This window comes from Silene latifolia, chromosome 4, assembly GCF_048544455.1.
Source record: "Silene latifolia isolate original U9 population chromosome 4, ASM4854445v1, whole genome shotgun sequence".
Taxonomy (NCBI): domain Eukaryota; kingdom Viridiplantae; phylum Streptophyta; class Magnoliopsida; order Caryophyllales; family Caryophyllaceae; genus Silene; species Silene latifolia.
The window spans coordinates 91,762,622-91,775,605 of NC_133529.1; the positions used below are offsets into that span (position 1 = coordinate 91,762,622).

General features: G+C 35.5%; 1 protein-coding gene across 1 annotated transcript; it reads right to left on the minus strand.

The window, feature by feature from the left end:
- Window positions 1-477: 477 nt before the first annotated feature.
- Window positions 478-2,586, minus strand: LOC141651769 (uncharacterized). The gene has a single exon (XM_074459467.1). It carries the CDS (start codon window positions 2,584-2,586, stop codon window positions 478-480), a length of 2,109 nt encoding a protein of 702 aa, XP_074315568.1.
- Window positions 2,587-12,984: the final 10,398 nt, after the last annotated feature.

Consider the following 12,984-nt stretch of genomic DNA (forward strand, 5'->3'; position numbering starts at 1 on the left):
AGCTTGCGCTTCACTTCCTCAAACGCCTTTTGGGCACTGCTAGTCCACACGAACTCTCCTTTCTTGGTTAGCTCTGTAATTGGAGCCATAATCGAGCTAAAACCCTGGATGAATCATCTATAAAATGATGCTAAACCATGAAAGCTTCGCATACGTAGTTGATTTCGGGCGCCAGGCTTGAATAGCATCGACCTTGGATGGGTCCATACTTACTCCGTCTTTACCCACAATATAACCAAGAAAAACAACACTTGATACCATAAAAGTACACTTTTCTAGTTTACCATAAAGCTTCTGATCTCGCAAAACTTCAAATACAGCTCGCAAATGTCATTTGTGCGACTCTTCATCTTTGCTATAAATTAGGATGTCGTCAAGATAGACCACCACAAATTTGTTAAGGAACGGCCTTAACACTTCATTCATCAGCCTCATAAACGAACTAGGAGCGTTGCAAAGACCAAATGGCATCACAAGCTATTCATATAACCCCTGCTTCATTTTAAACGCGGTCTTCCACTCATCCCCTTCTCGAATCCTCATTTGATGGTAACCACTCCTCAAATCCAGTTTAGAAAAGACCCTTGAACCAGAAAGTTCGTCAAGCATATCATCAAGTTTTGGCATAGGAAAGCGATACTTGATTGTAATGTTGTTTACCGCTCTACTATCAATGCACATTCGCCAAGTCCCTTCCTTCTTTGGCACAAATAACGCAGGCACCGCACACGGACTTAAGCTCTCTTGAACATATCCCCTATCTATCAATTCTTGGACTTGTCTCTGTAACTCCTTTGCTTCCTCTGGATTACAACAATAGGCCGGCTTATTAGGCAATGCCGCCCCTGGAATCAGATCTATTTGGTGTTCAATACCACGTAAAGGAGGCAACCCATCTGGTAATTCATCCGGAAACACATCCCGAAACTCTTCTAACAGCCCCTGTACCCCACGGTTATCACTCACACCAACGGACCCCAATTCACGAACCACCAGTACATAGGTTTGTTCTCCACGAGCTAAAACCTCCTCAACCTCCCGAGCTTCCATAAACATACTCCCTTTCATTATTTTAGACTCTTTAATCTTATTAGGTGACATAGGTTTCAGATTATACTTCACGTTACCCTTCATCACGCTATACACGTTGGATCTCCCGTCATGTTCAACCTTCCTATTGAATTGCCAAGGTCTACCCAACAGAATGTGGCATGCATTCATAGGAATTATATCGCACCACACCTCATCAGCATAGGGTCCTAAACTCAACGAAACTAAGGCCTGTTTCTTAACTCGAATCCCATTCTCCCCATTCAGCCAATGTAATTTATATGGTTTAACTCGGTCTTTAGTTTGCAATTTCAATTCATCAACAAGGTCCCTTGCTACTACATTAGCACATGATCCACTATCAATAATAAGATTGCAAATTTTACGGTTTACCTTGCACCGAGTGTGGAAGATTTGTTCTTGTTGCTCATTCTCAGCTGAACCCGTTTCCATTTGCAAATTACGCAGCACTAAACATTCCTCTTCACTTAACGGATCCAAATCATAGACTATTCCTTCACCATCAGCTTCAACGTTCTCTTGAACCGTTTCATCCTCCGGCGTGACAAATACAGGAATCATATCATACAATTCTTGAGCTGTTAGGGCTCGTTTTTGAGGACACTCGTTTGCTATATGACCATAGCCTTTACACTTGAAACAACGCCTCAAAGAATTCCCTTTTGGCTCGGCAACACCCTTTCCTTTGTCTTTAGGTTCTTCTTTCGGGGTTTCTTTAGGCTTGCTAGGAGCTGGCCTGGAATACGAGCTTGTTCCCGAACTTTGTCCCTTGGAGTAAGCATAAGGTTTTCGTGCCTTATCATGTTTTTCAAATTTTAATGCCAATCTGCAAATATCTCTAAATCCATCATAATTCTGGATTTCTACCTTCGTTGCAATTGCGGGTGTTAGGCCCTTGATGAATCTCGCCACCCTTAGCTCTTCCTTGTCCTCTAGATCGCACACAATTGACATCTTCTCGAATTCTTTAATGTATTCAGTCACCGACATATTTTCTTGCATTAAAGATTGAAGCTTTAGATAGTTTTCTTGCTCGTAGTCTCTAGGTAGGAATCGTCTCATCAGGTGCTTCTTTAATTTGATCCAAGATTCGATCTTGTCTTTGCCTTCCTTTTTCCTTTGTTTTTTCAGATTCTCGTACCATAAATATGCATACTTTGTAAGCTTCAAAATTGCAACTTTAAATTGCTTCTTGTCATCATATTCTTTATATTCGAAAACCCTCTCAGCTTGTCTTATCCAATCCAGAAATTTTTCCGGATCCATCTCACCATCAAAGTCTGGAATATCGAGTTTTAAACCCCGATCATCATCGTTCTTATTTCTTGACTTTCTCTTTGGCTGCTCGTCTTCTTCTTCAGATTCGGATGGACTATTCGATTCCTTTTTCTTCTCCTTAGCCTTCAACATGCTTGCTATATTTTTTAACACATAAGCCATCTGAGCCATCTCTAACTTCAGCTCGTTATGACCATCTTCCCATGTTTTCGGACCCTCATCACCGTCTTTAACCATGATTAGCAACGTCCCAAGACAAATCTATTAAGGAATAAATCTGAACTTAGCTCTGGTAACCAATTTGATGTAAAACTATGTGATTACACGAGATTGAACAGATCGTGGAGCTGTTCGTTCGAGTTTGTTAATCCGTGAATGTGTATATCGATGTAATTAGTAAAATTGCAGCGGAAATTGAATTGTTTGGACTGTTTATTTCGTGATTATTGAAGTAACCGGATAGTATGGTGAATTCCTAGTCCTAACCTCGCAAGGTATCAAACGCAGATTCACGCAATCAACCTCGCAAGGAAGACCTATAGATTAAGCTCGCAAACCTAATCAAACAATGCTCACAAACGTAAACAATCTTATTTCTGAAAATCAATGTGTGTGTTTCTGATTACACACGGTCCTACTTATACTCCTAATCGAGGTCACAATTCGACCCGAGTCCTAATTCCTCAGCTTGCAAACCAAGCCATCTTCCCCTTTCCTAAACTAACTAGGAAGTTATTCCCCTTTCCTAAACTAACTAGGAAAGTGATTAAAATACTAATATTTAGAATACAATCAGATTTTAGGGTATTCTAATTAAACTAGGATTAGGAAAATCTAGCTTTCCTAACTTTATTTGGAACAGTAATTAAACTAATTTATTATTCCTACACGATTTAGGAAACCGTGTATCCTAGCCGTCCTAGGAGCCGTGATATGCAGCTCCAACGCCTTCCCATTTCAGCATTAACACATTATTCGATCCAAGCTCAAACCCTTTTACTAGTTAAGTCACATTTCGACTAATAAGGATTTCATTTGCTTGTTCCGAGCATGCTCCTGCATCAACCCACCTTACAGAAAAGTTCGTCCCCGAAGTCAAGTTTTCAAAGTAAATCATAACCGTTTTTTTTAAGTTTAAAATGTCAAAACAGACGGTGTTAAGATATGACGATCTCAACACCTAACAAAGAAAGAACCCTCTCTGATACGAATTGTAACACCCCTGATTTTTGGCTTAATTAAAATCAATATTTATATATAAAACTAGCCAAAATACAGGGATATTATAATAAGTATGCAAAGTCTCTTATTACAAAATTTCTTTTACACAATGAAATATTAAATAAAACAAACTTTTACAAAGCTTTTAATAAAATAATGACTTGAAATAAAATCCTTTTGAATTGCAGCGGAAGTAACCTGAAATAAAACCAAATGACAAAATGGACATACCTTCATGACGAGTAGCCCAGAACGGAGTAAACACGTCAACCGGGGAGTTGAGTAACAGATAATACCTCAATATAAGTAGAATAGTTTTTGCTCATGGCGTGGAAACATACACATATAAAAATAAAAATAAACACAGAGATTTATAAAAACACTTCCTGGTAACCAATCACAACCTCATACTTACTCCACTATACTTCTAAAATATAAGACACTCTCTAGTCGCAATAGTTAACCAAGTCTTAACTCATTACTCCGTCTCAGTCATTACTCAGTCTCATAAAATAATACTCCATAGTAACCAGATACCGTATTCTCATCGTCGATCCTAAGTCAAGGACAAGGGGTGAGTGAACTGGCGGATAAAAGCGTAAAACAATATTTTTTTCACAATATCGATTTCAAACTCATAATACTATAACTCAATAACCATCATCGCTCTGGACTGAAACATAACTTGGCTCATAGGCCCAATAACTCAATTAAAGTAGCCAATTTCCATCTCAATTTTAATATCGATATTGTCAAAAGGTCTAAAGAACCATGCTCAACACTTTGAGTAAAACGCTAAGCTACTCACCACAAGTCCAGATCAAAGGAAGCGATAAAAAAACACAGTGCCAAACAAAAGCTACCCTTTTGCGATAATCCCACCTTTGATAATTAGTTTGGGTGAAAATTCCCATTATTATAATGTACATGACTGATTTCTTAATGCAAACCCAAAATCCACGTAGCCAACTGCAATCTCATAGACAAGTTTTCATGCTAATCAATCTCAATTAACTTTCCACCTCATGATTTAGTACTAAACGATCCACTCGTATATTGCATCCTACAACCCAATTCCATCTCAGATTTCTAAACCATCCTCTATGTGAAGCACAAGAAAATAACCCATCTCACAAATTAATTAACTTATACAAAGTATTAACTAGTAAGTATAAAGTACAATCAATAATAATCCATCAGAAAGAAAAGTTCGGTACACACGAAGTAGTAATAATAGTGACAGTTAGCACGTTATTTACACAACCTCAAAAAATAACAATAATATTAGGGCTGATAGAATCGTGTTACCTTATTACATGTCGATACGAATTGTGGAAAGTAGGCACACAATTTTTGAAATTATGATTAGTGGTAAGAAAACCGAATTCGTAGCATTTTAGATGTAAGTACTTGACATGGGGCACAATTTATACGAACGGAATCAATGTATGAAAAGGTTTACTTGAGAAAAAAGGCTAATTGAGTAATAGATCGGAATAATGATGTCTTGGTAAACAAGTTTGTTACAAAGAAAACCAAGATAATCTTGGCCAAGTGAAATTCAAAAAGAAGAAGAAAACTTTGAAAGGAGTACGAGAACAAGCACAAGGGATTTTGGCAACTAGAAATAAACAAGGGTTTATGCCCTTTTATATTATAAACCATCACGTGCTAAAGACAACGTAAATCCCAAAACTTATTCGACTATTATATTCTTTTTGCCAAGCTTACAATTATTAATGGATTACAAGAAAGCCCAAATAAGTTAGGAATCGCAAAATAATTGAGTATTATAATCTTCCTCCTTTAAAAGGAATTCCATCCCCGAAGTTCGAGTTAGAAAATAAAACAAGTTAAAAACATGACTGGTATTACAATCCACCCACCTTACAGAAAAGTTCGTCCCCGAACTCAAGTTTTCAAAGTAAATCATAACAGTTTATTTTAAGTTTAAAATGTCAAAATAGACGGTGTTAAGATATGACGATCTCAACACCTAACAATGAAAGAACCCTCTCTGATACGAGTTGTAACACCCCTGATTTTTGGCTTAATTAAAATCAATATTTATATATAAAACTAGCCAAAATACAGGGATATTATAATAAGTATGCAAAGTCTCTTATTAAAAATTTCTTTTACACAATGAAGTATTTAAATAAAACCAACTTTTACAAAGCTTTTAATAAAATATTGACTTGAAATAAAATCCTTTTGGATTGCAGCGGAAGTAACCTGAAATAAAACAAAATGACAAAATGGAACTACCTTCATGACGAGTAGCCCAGAAGGGAGAAAATACGTCAACCGGGGAGCTGAGTAACAGATAATACCTGAATATAAGTAGAATAGTTTTTGCTCATGGCGTGGAAACATACACATATAAAAATAAAAATAAACACAGAGATTTATAAAAACACTTCCCGGTAACCAATCACAACCTCGAACTTACTCCACTATACTTCTAAAATATAAGACACTCTCTAGTCGCAATAGTTAACCAAGTCTTAACTCATTACTCCGTCTCAGTCGTTACTCAGTCTCATAAAATAATACTCCATAGTAACCAGATACCGTATTCTCATCGTCGATCCTAAGTCAAGGACAAGGGGTGAGTGAACTGGCGGATAAAAGCGCAAAACAATATTTCCATCACAATATCGATTTCAAACTCATAATACTATAACTCAATAACCACTGTCGCTCTGGACCGTAAACATAACTTGGCTCATAGGCCTCATAACTCAATTAAAGTAGCCAATCTCCATCTCAATTTCAATATCGATATTGTCAAAAGGTCCAAAGAATCGTGCTCAACACTTTGAGTAAAATGCTAAGCTACTCACCACAAGTCTAGATCAAAGGAAGCGATAACAAAAACACAATGCCAAACAAAAGCTACCCTTTCGCGATAATCCCACCTTTGATAATTAGTTTGGGTAAAAATTCCCATGATTATAATGTACATGACTGATTTCTTAATGCAAACCCAAAATCCACGTAGCCAATTGCAATCTCACGGACAAGTTTTCATGCTAATCAATCTCAACTAACTTTCCACCTCATGATTTAGTACTAAACGATCCATTCGTATATTACCTCCTACAACCCAATTCCATCTCAGATTTCTAAACCATCCTCTATGTCAAGCACAAGAAAATAACCCATCTCACAAATTAATTAACTTATATAAAGTATTAACTATTAAGTATAAAGTACAATCAATAATAATCCATCAGAAATAAAAGTTCGGTACACAAGAAGTAGTAATAAATTAGTAAAGAGTTAGCACGTTATTCACACAACCTCAAAAAATAACAATAATATTAGGGCCGATAGAATCGTGTTACCTTATTACATTACGATACGAATTGTGGAAAATAGGCATACAATTTTTGAAATTACGAATGGTGGTAAGAAAACCGAATTGGTACCATTTTAGAAGAAAGTACTTGACATGGGGCACAATATATACGAACGGAATCAATGTATGAAAAGGTTTACTTGATAAAAAGTCTAATTGAGTAATAGATCGGAATAATGATGTCTTTGTAAACAAGTTTGTTACAAAGAAAACCAAGATAATCTTGGCCAAGTGAAATTCAACACGAATAAGAAAACTTTGAAAGGAGTACGAGAACAAGTACAAGGGATTTTGGCAACTAGAAATAAACAAGGGTTTATGCCCTTTTATATTATAAACCATCACGTTCTAAAGACAACGTAAATCCGAAAACTTATTCAACTATTTTATTCTTTTTGTCTAGCTTACAATTATTAATTGTTTACAAGAAAGCCCAAATAAGTTAGGAATCACAAAATAATTGAGTATTATAATCTTCCTCCCTTAAAAATAATTTCATCCCCGAAGTTCGAGTTAGAAAATAAAACAAGTTAAAAACTTGACTGGTATTACAATCCACCCACCTTACAGAAAAGTTCGTCCCCGAACTCAAGTTTTCAAAGTAAATCATAACAGTTTATTTTAAGTTTAAAATGTCAAAACAGACGGTGTTAAGATATGACGATCTCAACACCTAACAATGAAAGAACCCTCTCTGATACGAGTTGTAACACCCCTGATTTTTGGCTTAATTAAAATCAATATTTATATATAAAACTAGCCAAAATACAGGGATATTATAATAAGTATGCAAAGTCTCTTATTAAAAATTTCTTTTACACAATGAAGTATTTAAATAAAACCAACTTTTACAAAGCTTTTAATAAAATATTGACTTGAAATAAAATCCTTTTGGATTGCAGCGGAAGTAACCTGAAATAAAACAAAATGACAAAATGGAACTACCTTCATGACGAGTAGCCCAGAAGGGAGAAAATACGTCAACCGGGGAGCTGAGTAACAGATAATACCTGAATATAAGTAGAATAGTTTTTGCTCATGGCGTGGAAACATACACATATAAAAATAAAAATAAACACAGAGATTTATAAAAACACTTCCCGGTAACCAATCACAACCTCGAACTTACTCCACTATACTTCTAAAATATAAGACACTCTCTAGTCGCAATAGTTAACCAAGTCTTAACTCATTACTCCGTCTCAGTCGTTACTCAGTCTCATAAAATAATACTCCATAGTAACCAGATACCGTATTCTCATCGTCGATCCTAAGTCAAGGACAAGGGGTGAGTGAACTGGCGGATAAAAGCGCAAAACAATATTTCCATCACAATATCGATTTCAAACTCATAATACTATAACTCAATAACCACTGTCGCTCTGGACCGTAAACATAACTTGGCTCATAGGCCTCATAACTCAATTAAAGTAGCCAATCTCCATCTTAATTTCAATATCGATATTGTCAAAAGGTCCAAAGAATCGTGCTCAACACTTTGAGTAAAATGCTAAGCTACTCACCACAAGTCTAGATCAAAAGAAGCGATAACAAAAACACAATGCCAAACAAAAGCTACCCTTTCGCGATAATCCCACCTTTGATAATTAGTTTGGGTAAAAATTCCCATGATTATAATGTACATGACTGATTTCTTAATGCAAACCCAAAATCCACGTAGCCAATTGCAATCTCACGGACAAGTTTTCATGCTAAATCAATCTCAACTAACTTTCCACCTCATGATTTAGTACTAAACGATCCATTCGTATATTACCTCCTACAACCCAATTCCATCTCAGATTTCTAAACCATCCTCTATGTCAAGCACAAGAAAATAACCCATCTCACAAATTAATTAACTTATATAAAGTATTAACTATTAAGTATAAAGTACAATCAATAATAATCCATCAGAAATAAAAGTTCGGTACACAAGAAGTAGTAATAAATTAGTAAAGAGTTAGCACGTTATTCACACAACCTCAAAAAATAACAATAATATTAGGGCCGATAGAATCGTGTTACCTTATTACATTACGATACGAATTGTGGAAAATAGGCATACAATTTTTGAAATTACGAATGGTGGTAAGAAAACCGAATTGGTACCATTTTATAAGAAAGTACTTGACATGGGGCACAATATATACGAACGGAATCAATGTATGAAAAGGTTTACTTGATAAAAAGTCTAATTGAGTAATAGATCGGAATAATGATGTCTTTGTAAACAAGTTTGTTACAAAGAAAACCAAGATAATCTTGGCCAAGTGAAATTCAACACGAATAAGAAAACTTTGAAAGGAGTACGAGAACAAGTACAAGGGATTTTGGCAACTAGAAATAAACAAGGGTTTATGCCCTTTTATATTATAAACCATCACGTGCTAAAGACAACGTAAATCCGAAAACTTATTCAACTATTTTATTCTTTTTGTCTAGCTTACAATTATTAATTGTTTACAAGAAAGCCCAAATAAGTTAGGAATCACAAAATAATTGAGTATTATAATCTTCCTCCCTTAAAAATAATTTCATCCCCGAAGTTCGAGTTAGAAAATAAAACAAGTTAAAAACTTGACTGGTATTACAATCCACCCACCTTACAAAAACGTTCGTCCCCGAACTCAAGTTTTCAAAGTAAATCACACCCTTTTTTTTTAAGTTTAAAATATCAAAACAGACGGTGCTAAGATAAGATATGACGATCTCAACACCTAACCAAGAAAGAACCCTCTCTGATACGAATTGTAAAACCCCTGCTTTTTGGCTTAATTAAAATCAATCTTTATATATAAAACTAGCCAAAATACAGGGATATTATAATCAGTATGCAAAGTCTCTTATTACAAAATTTCTTTTACAAAATGAAATATTAAATAAAACCAACTTTTACAAAGCTTTTAATAAAATATAGACCTGAAATAAAATACTTTTGAATTGCAGCGGAAGTAACCTGAAATAAAACCATATGACAAAACGGACCTACCTTCATGTCGAGTAGCCCAGAAGGGAGAAAACACGTCAACCGGGGAGCTGAGTAACAGATAATACCTCAATATAAGTAGAATAGTTTTTTCTCATGGCATGGAAACATACACATATAAAAATAAAAATAAACACAAAGATTTATAAAAACACTTCCCGGTAACCAATCACAACCTCAAACTTACTCCACTATACTTCTAAAATATAATAAACTCTCTAGTCCCAATATTTAACCAAGTCTTAACTCATTACTCCGTCTCAGTCATTCCTCAGTCTCATAAAATAATACTCCATAGTAACCAGATACCGTATTCTCATTGTCGATACTAAGTCAAGGACAGGGGGTGAGTGAACTGGCGGATAAAAGCGCAAAATAATATTTCCATCACAATATCGATTTCAAACTCATAATACTATAACTCAATAACCATGGTCGCTCTGGACCGTAAACATAACTTAGCTCATAGGCCCTATAACTCAATTAAAGTAGCCAATTTCCATCTCAATTTCAATATCGATATTGTCAAAAGGTCCAAAGAATCGTGCTCAACACTTTAAGTAAAACGCTAAGCTACTTACCACAAGTCTAGATCAAAGGAAGCGATAACAAAAACACGTTGCCAAACAAAAGCTACCCTTTCGCGATAATCCCACCTTTGATAATTGGGTAACAATTCCCATTATTATATTGCACATGATTGATTTCCTAATGCAATCCCAAAATCCTTGTAGCCAACTACAATCTCACGGACAAGTTTTGCATGCTAATCAATCTCAATTAACTTTTCACCTCATGATTAACAACCAAACGATCCACTCGTATATTGCCTCCTACAACCCAATTCCATCTCAGATTTTTAAACCATCCTATATGTCAACCACAAGAAAATAACTCATCTCACAAATTAATTAACTTATATAAATTAATAACTATTAAGTATAAAGAACAATCAATAGTAATCCATCAAAAATAAAAGTTCGGTACACAAAAAGTTGTAATAAATTAGTAATAGTTAGCACGTTATTAACACAACCACGAAAAATAGTAATAATATTAAGGCTGGTAGAACCGTTACCTTAATACATATAGATTCGAATTGTGGAAAGTAGGCACACAATTGTTGAAATTATGATTGGGGGTAAGAAAACCGAATTGGTAAAATCTTATAGGAAAGTACTTGACAGAGGGCACAATATATACGAACGGAATCAATGGATAGAATGGTTTACTTGAGAAAAATGCTAATTGAGTAATAGATCGAAATAATGATCTCTTGGTAAATAAATTTGACACAAAGAAAACCAAGATGATCTTGGACAAGTGAAATTCAACAGGAACAAGAAAACATTGAAAGGAGTACGACAACAAGCACAAGAGATTTTGGGAACTAGAAATAAACAAGGGTTTAGGCTCTTTTATATTATAAACCATCATGTGCTAAAGAAAACGTAAATCCCAAAACTTATTCAACTATTTTATTCTTTTTGTCTAGCTTACAATTATTAACTGATAACAAGAAAGCCAAAGAAGTTAGGAATTGCAAAATAATTGAGTATTACACTGATACACTACGTCACATCGAAAAAGAGTTCATAGGTGGAAAACAGCCTAAAACAGGCGTAGCAATGAATGCGTCCTCTAGAAGTGGCGCAACACTGATGCGGTCATGAAAAGCGCACTTTTAACCCCTTATAGAACCTGTTTCGCATGCTTTTTCGTGCATTTTAGGGTCTTTTCGGCGTCTTTAGCTTCCTATTTTATTTTATAAAAGATTTTAGCCCATTTGTAGGAAAGGAAGCAAATTAGGCGGAAATCACATAATTATGGAGCATTTAGGAGCTAAATTGATGATACTAATGACCAAGCATGAAGAGGAAACGAAGACTAGAAGGTCGTAGTTCAACAAAACAAGATTTTAATGCTAATAAAGTCAGCCACCACGACCTAGGGCCATCCCCACGGATGATGGGGCTGCATTTGAAAAATAGAAGAAGATGGCAGAGGAGCCCGGGCAGGCAGAGCCAGAGCGCTGCCAGAGCCCGGGCGGGTTAACAGCAACCCAGGAGAGCGCTGCCAGAGCCCGGGCGGGTTTTTAGGCAGGCCACCCCTCTTCTATGCGTAGCTCGGGCGGGCAGAGCCACAACCCAGGCGGGACACTACTTTCCTTGCCTTCGGACTTAAGTATATTTGCTTTATTAGCCTTGTAATCTTGTGATTAGTATAAATACCCCTCATTTCATTAGGGTTTATATACAATTTTAGAGAGGTAATTAGGAACAACTACTTGAATTAGCATCTTAATCTTTCAATTTAGCTTAATCTTTCCACAATAATTCTTAGATCTAGTCTTCTTCTTGGAGAATTCTTGGGTTCTATTAGGAGAAGGTGACAATTCTTCATCAATTAAAGTATTTCTTCTATATTATTCATCATTATTATTTATCTTCTTAAAATTTGGTATAATTTTTCAATCTCTACTTTATTTCTTGTTAATCCTTGTTTTTTACTTCCTTTGTTCATCATGTTTTCGATTGCTTTGATGATTGACATCATTATTTGCATGATCAACATGATATTGAGTGAGTAGTCTTCTAGCTAGGGTTAATGGGGGATTATGGGATATAATTAATGGGTAGATCCATACTTCATGAGTTAATTTAGTTGATTAAATTGTTGTTGTAAGTTCTAGTTTTAGTTCGCACAATATGTTTGAAGAAATGTATGATTGACAACCTTGCATGATTTTCGACCCATTCAACAAGCCTTGTAAGACATAATCCAACTTAAGTATTAGAAGACCATTCACTATGCTAGTGGGAAGACCGGGTTTACGCCAAAAGCTAACCCAACTCGACCTATGAGCCGTAGGCCCGAAAGTTCTGGCTCTACTATATAATGATATTGACCAAACCAAACTCATACTCTTTGGATTTACTATTTGATCACCCTTATGAACCCATGACACCTAGTGTCTTTCTCCGATTTATTTCATCCCTATTTACTTTACTTGTTCTTGTTTTCAGTTATTTATATTTCATTTCAATTGTTTTAGTTGTAG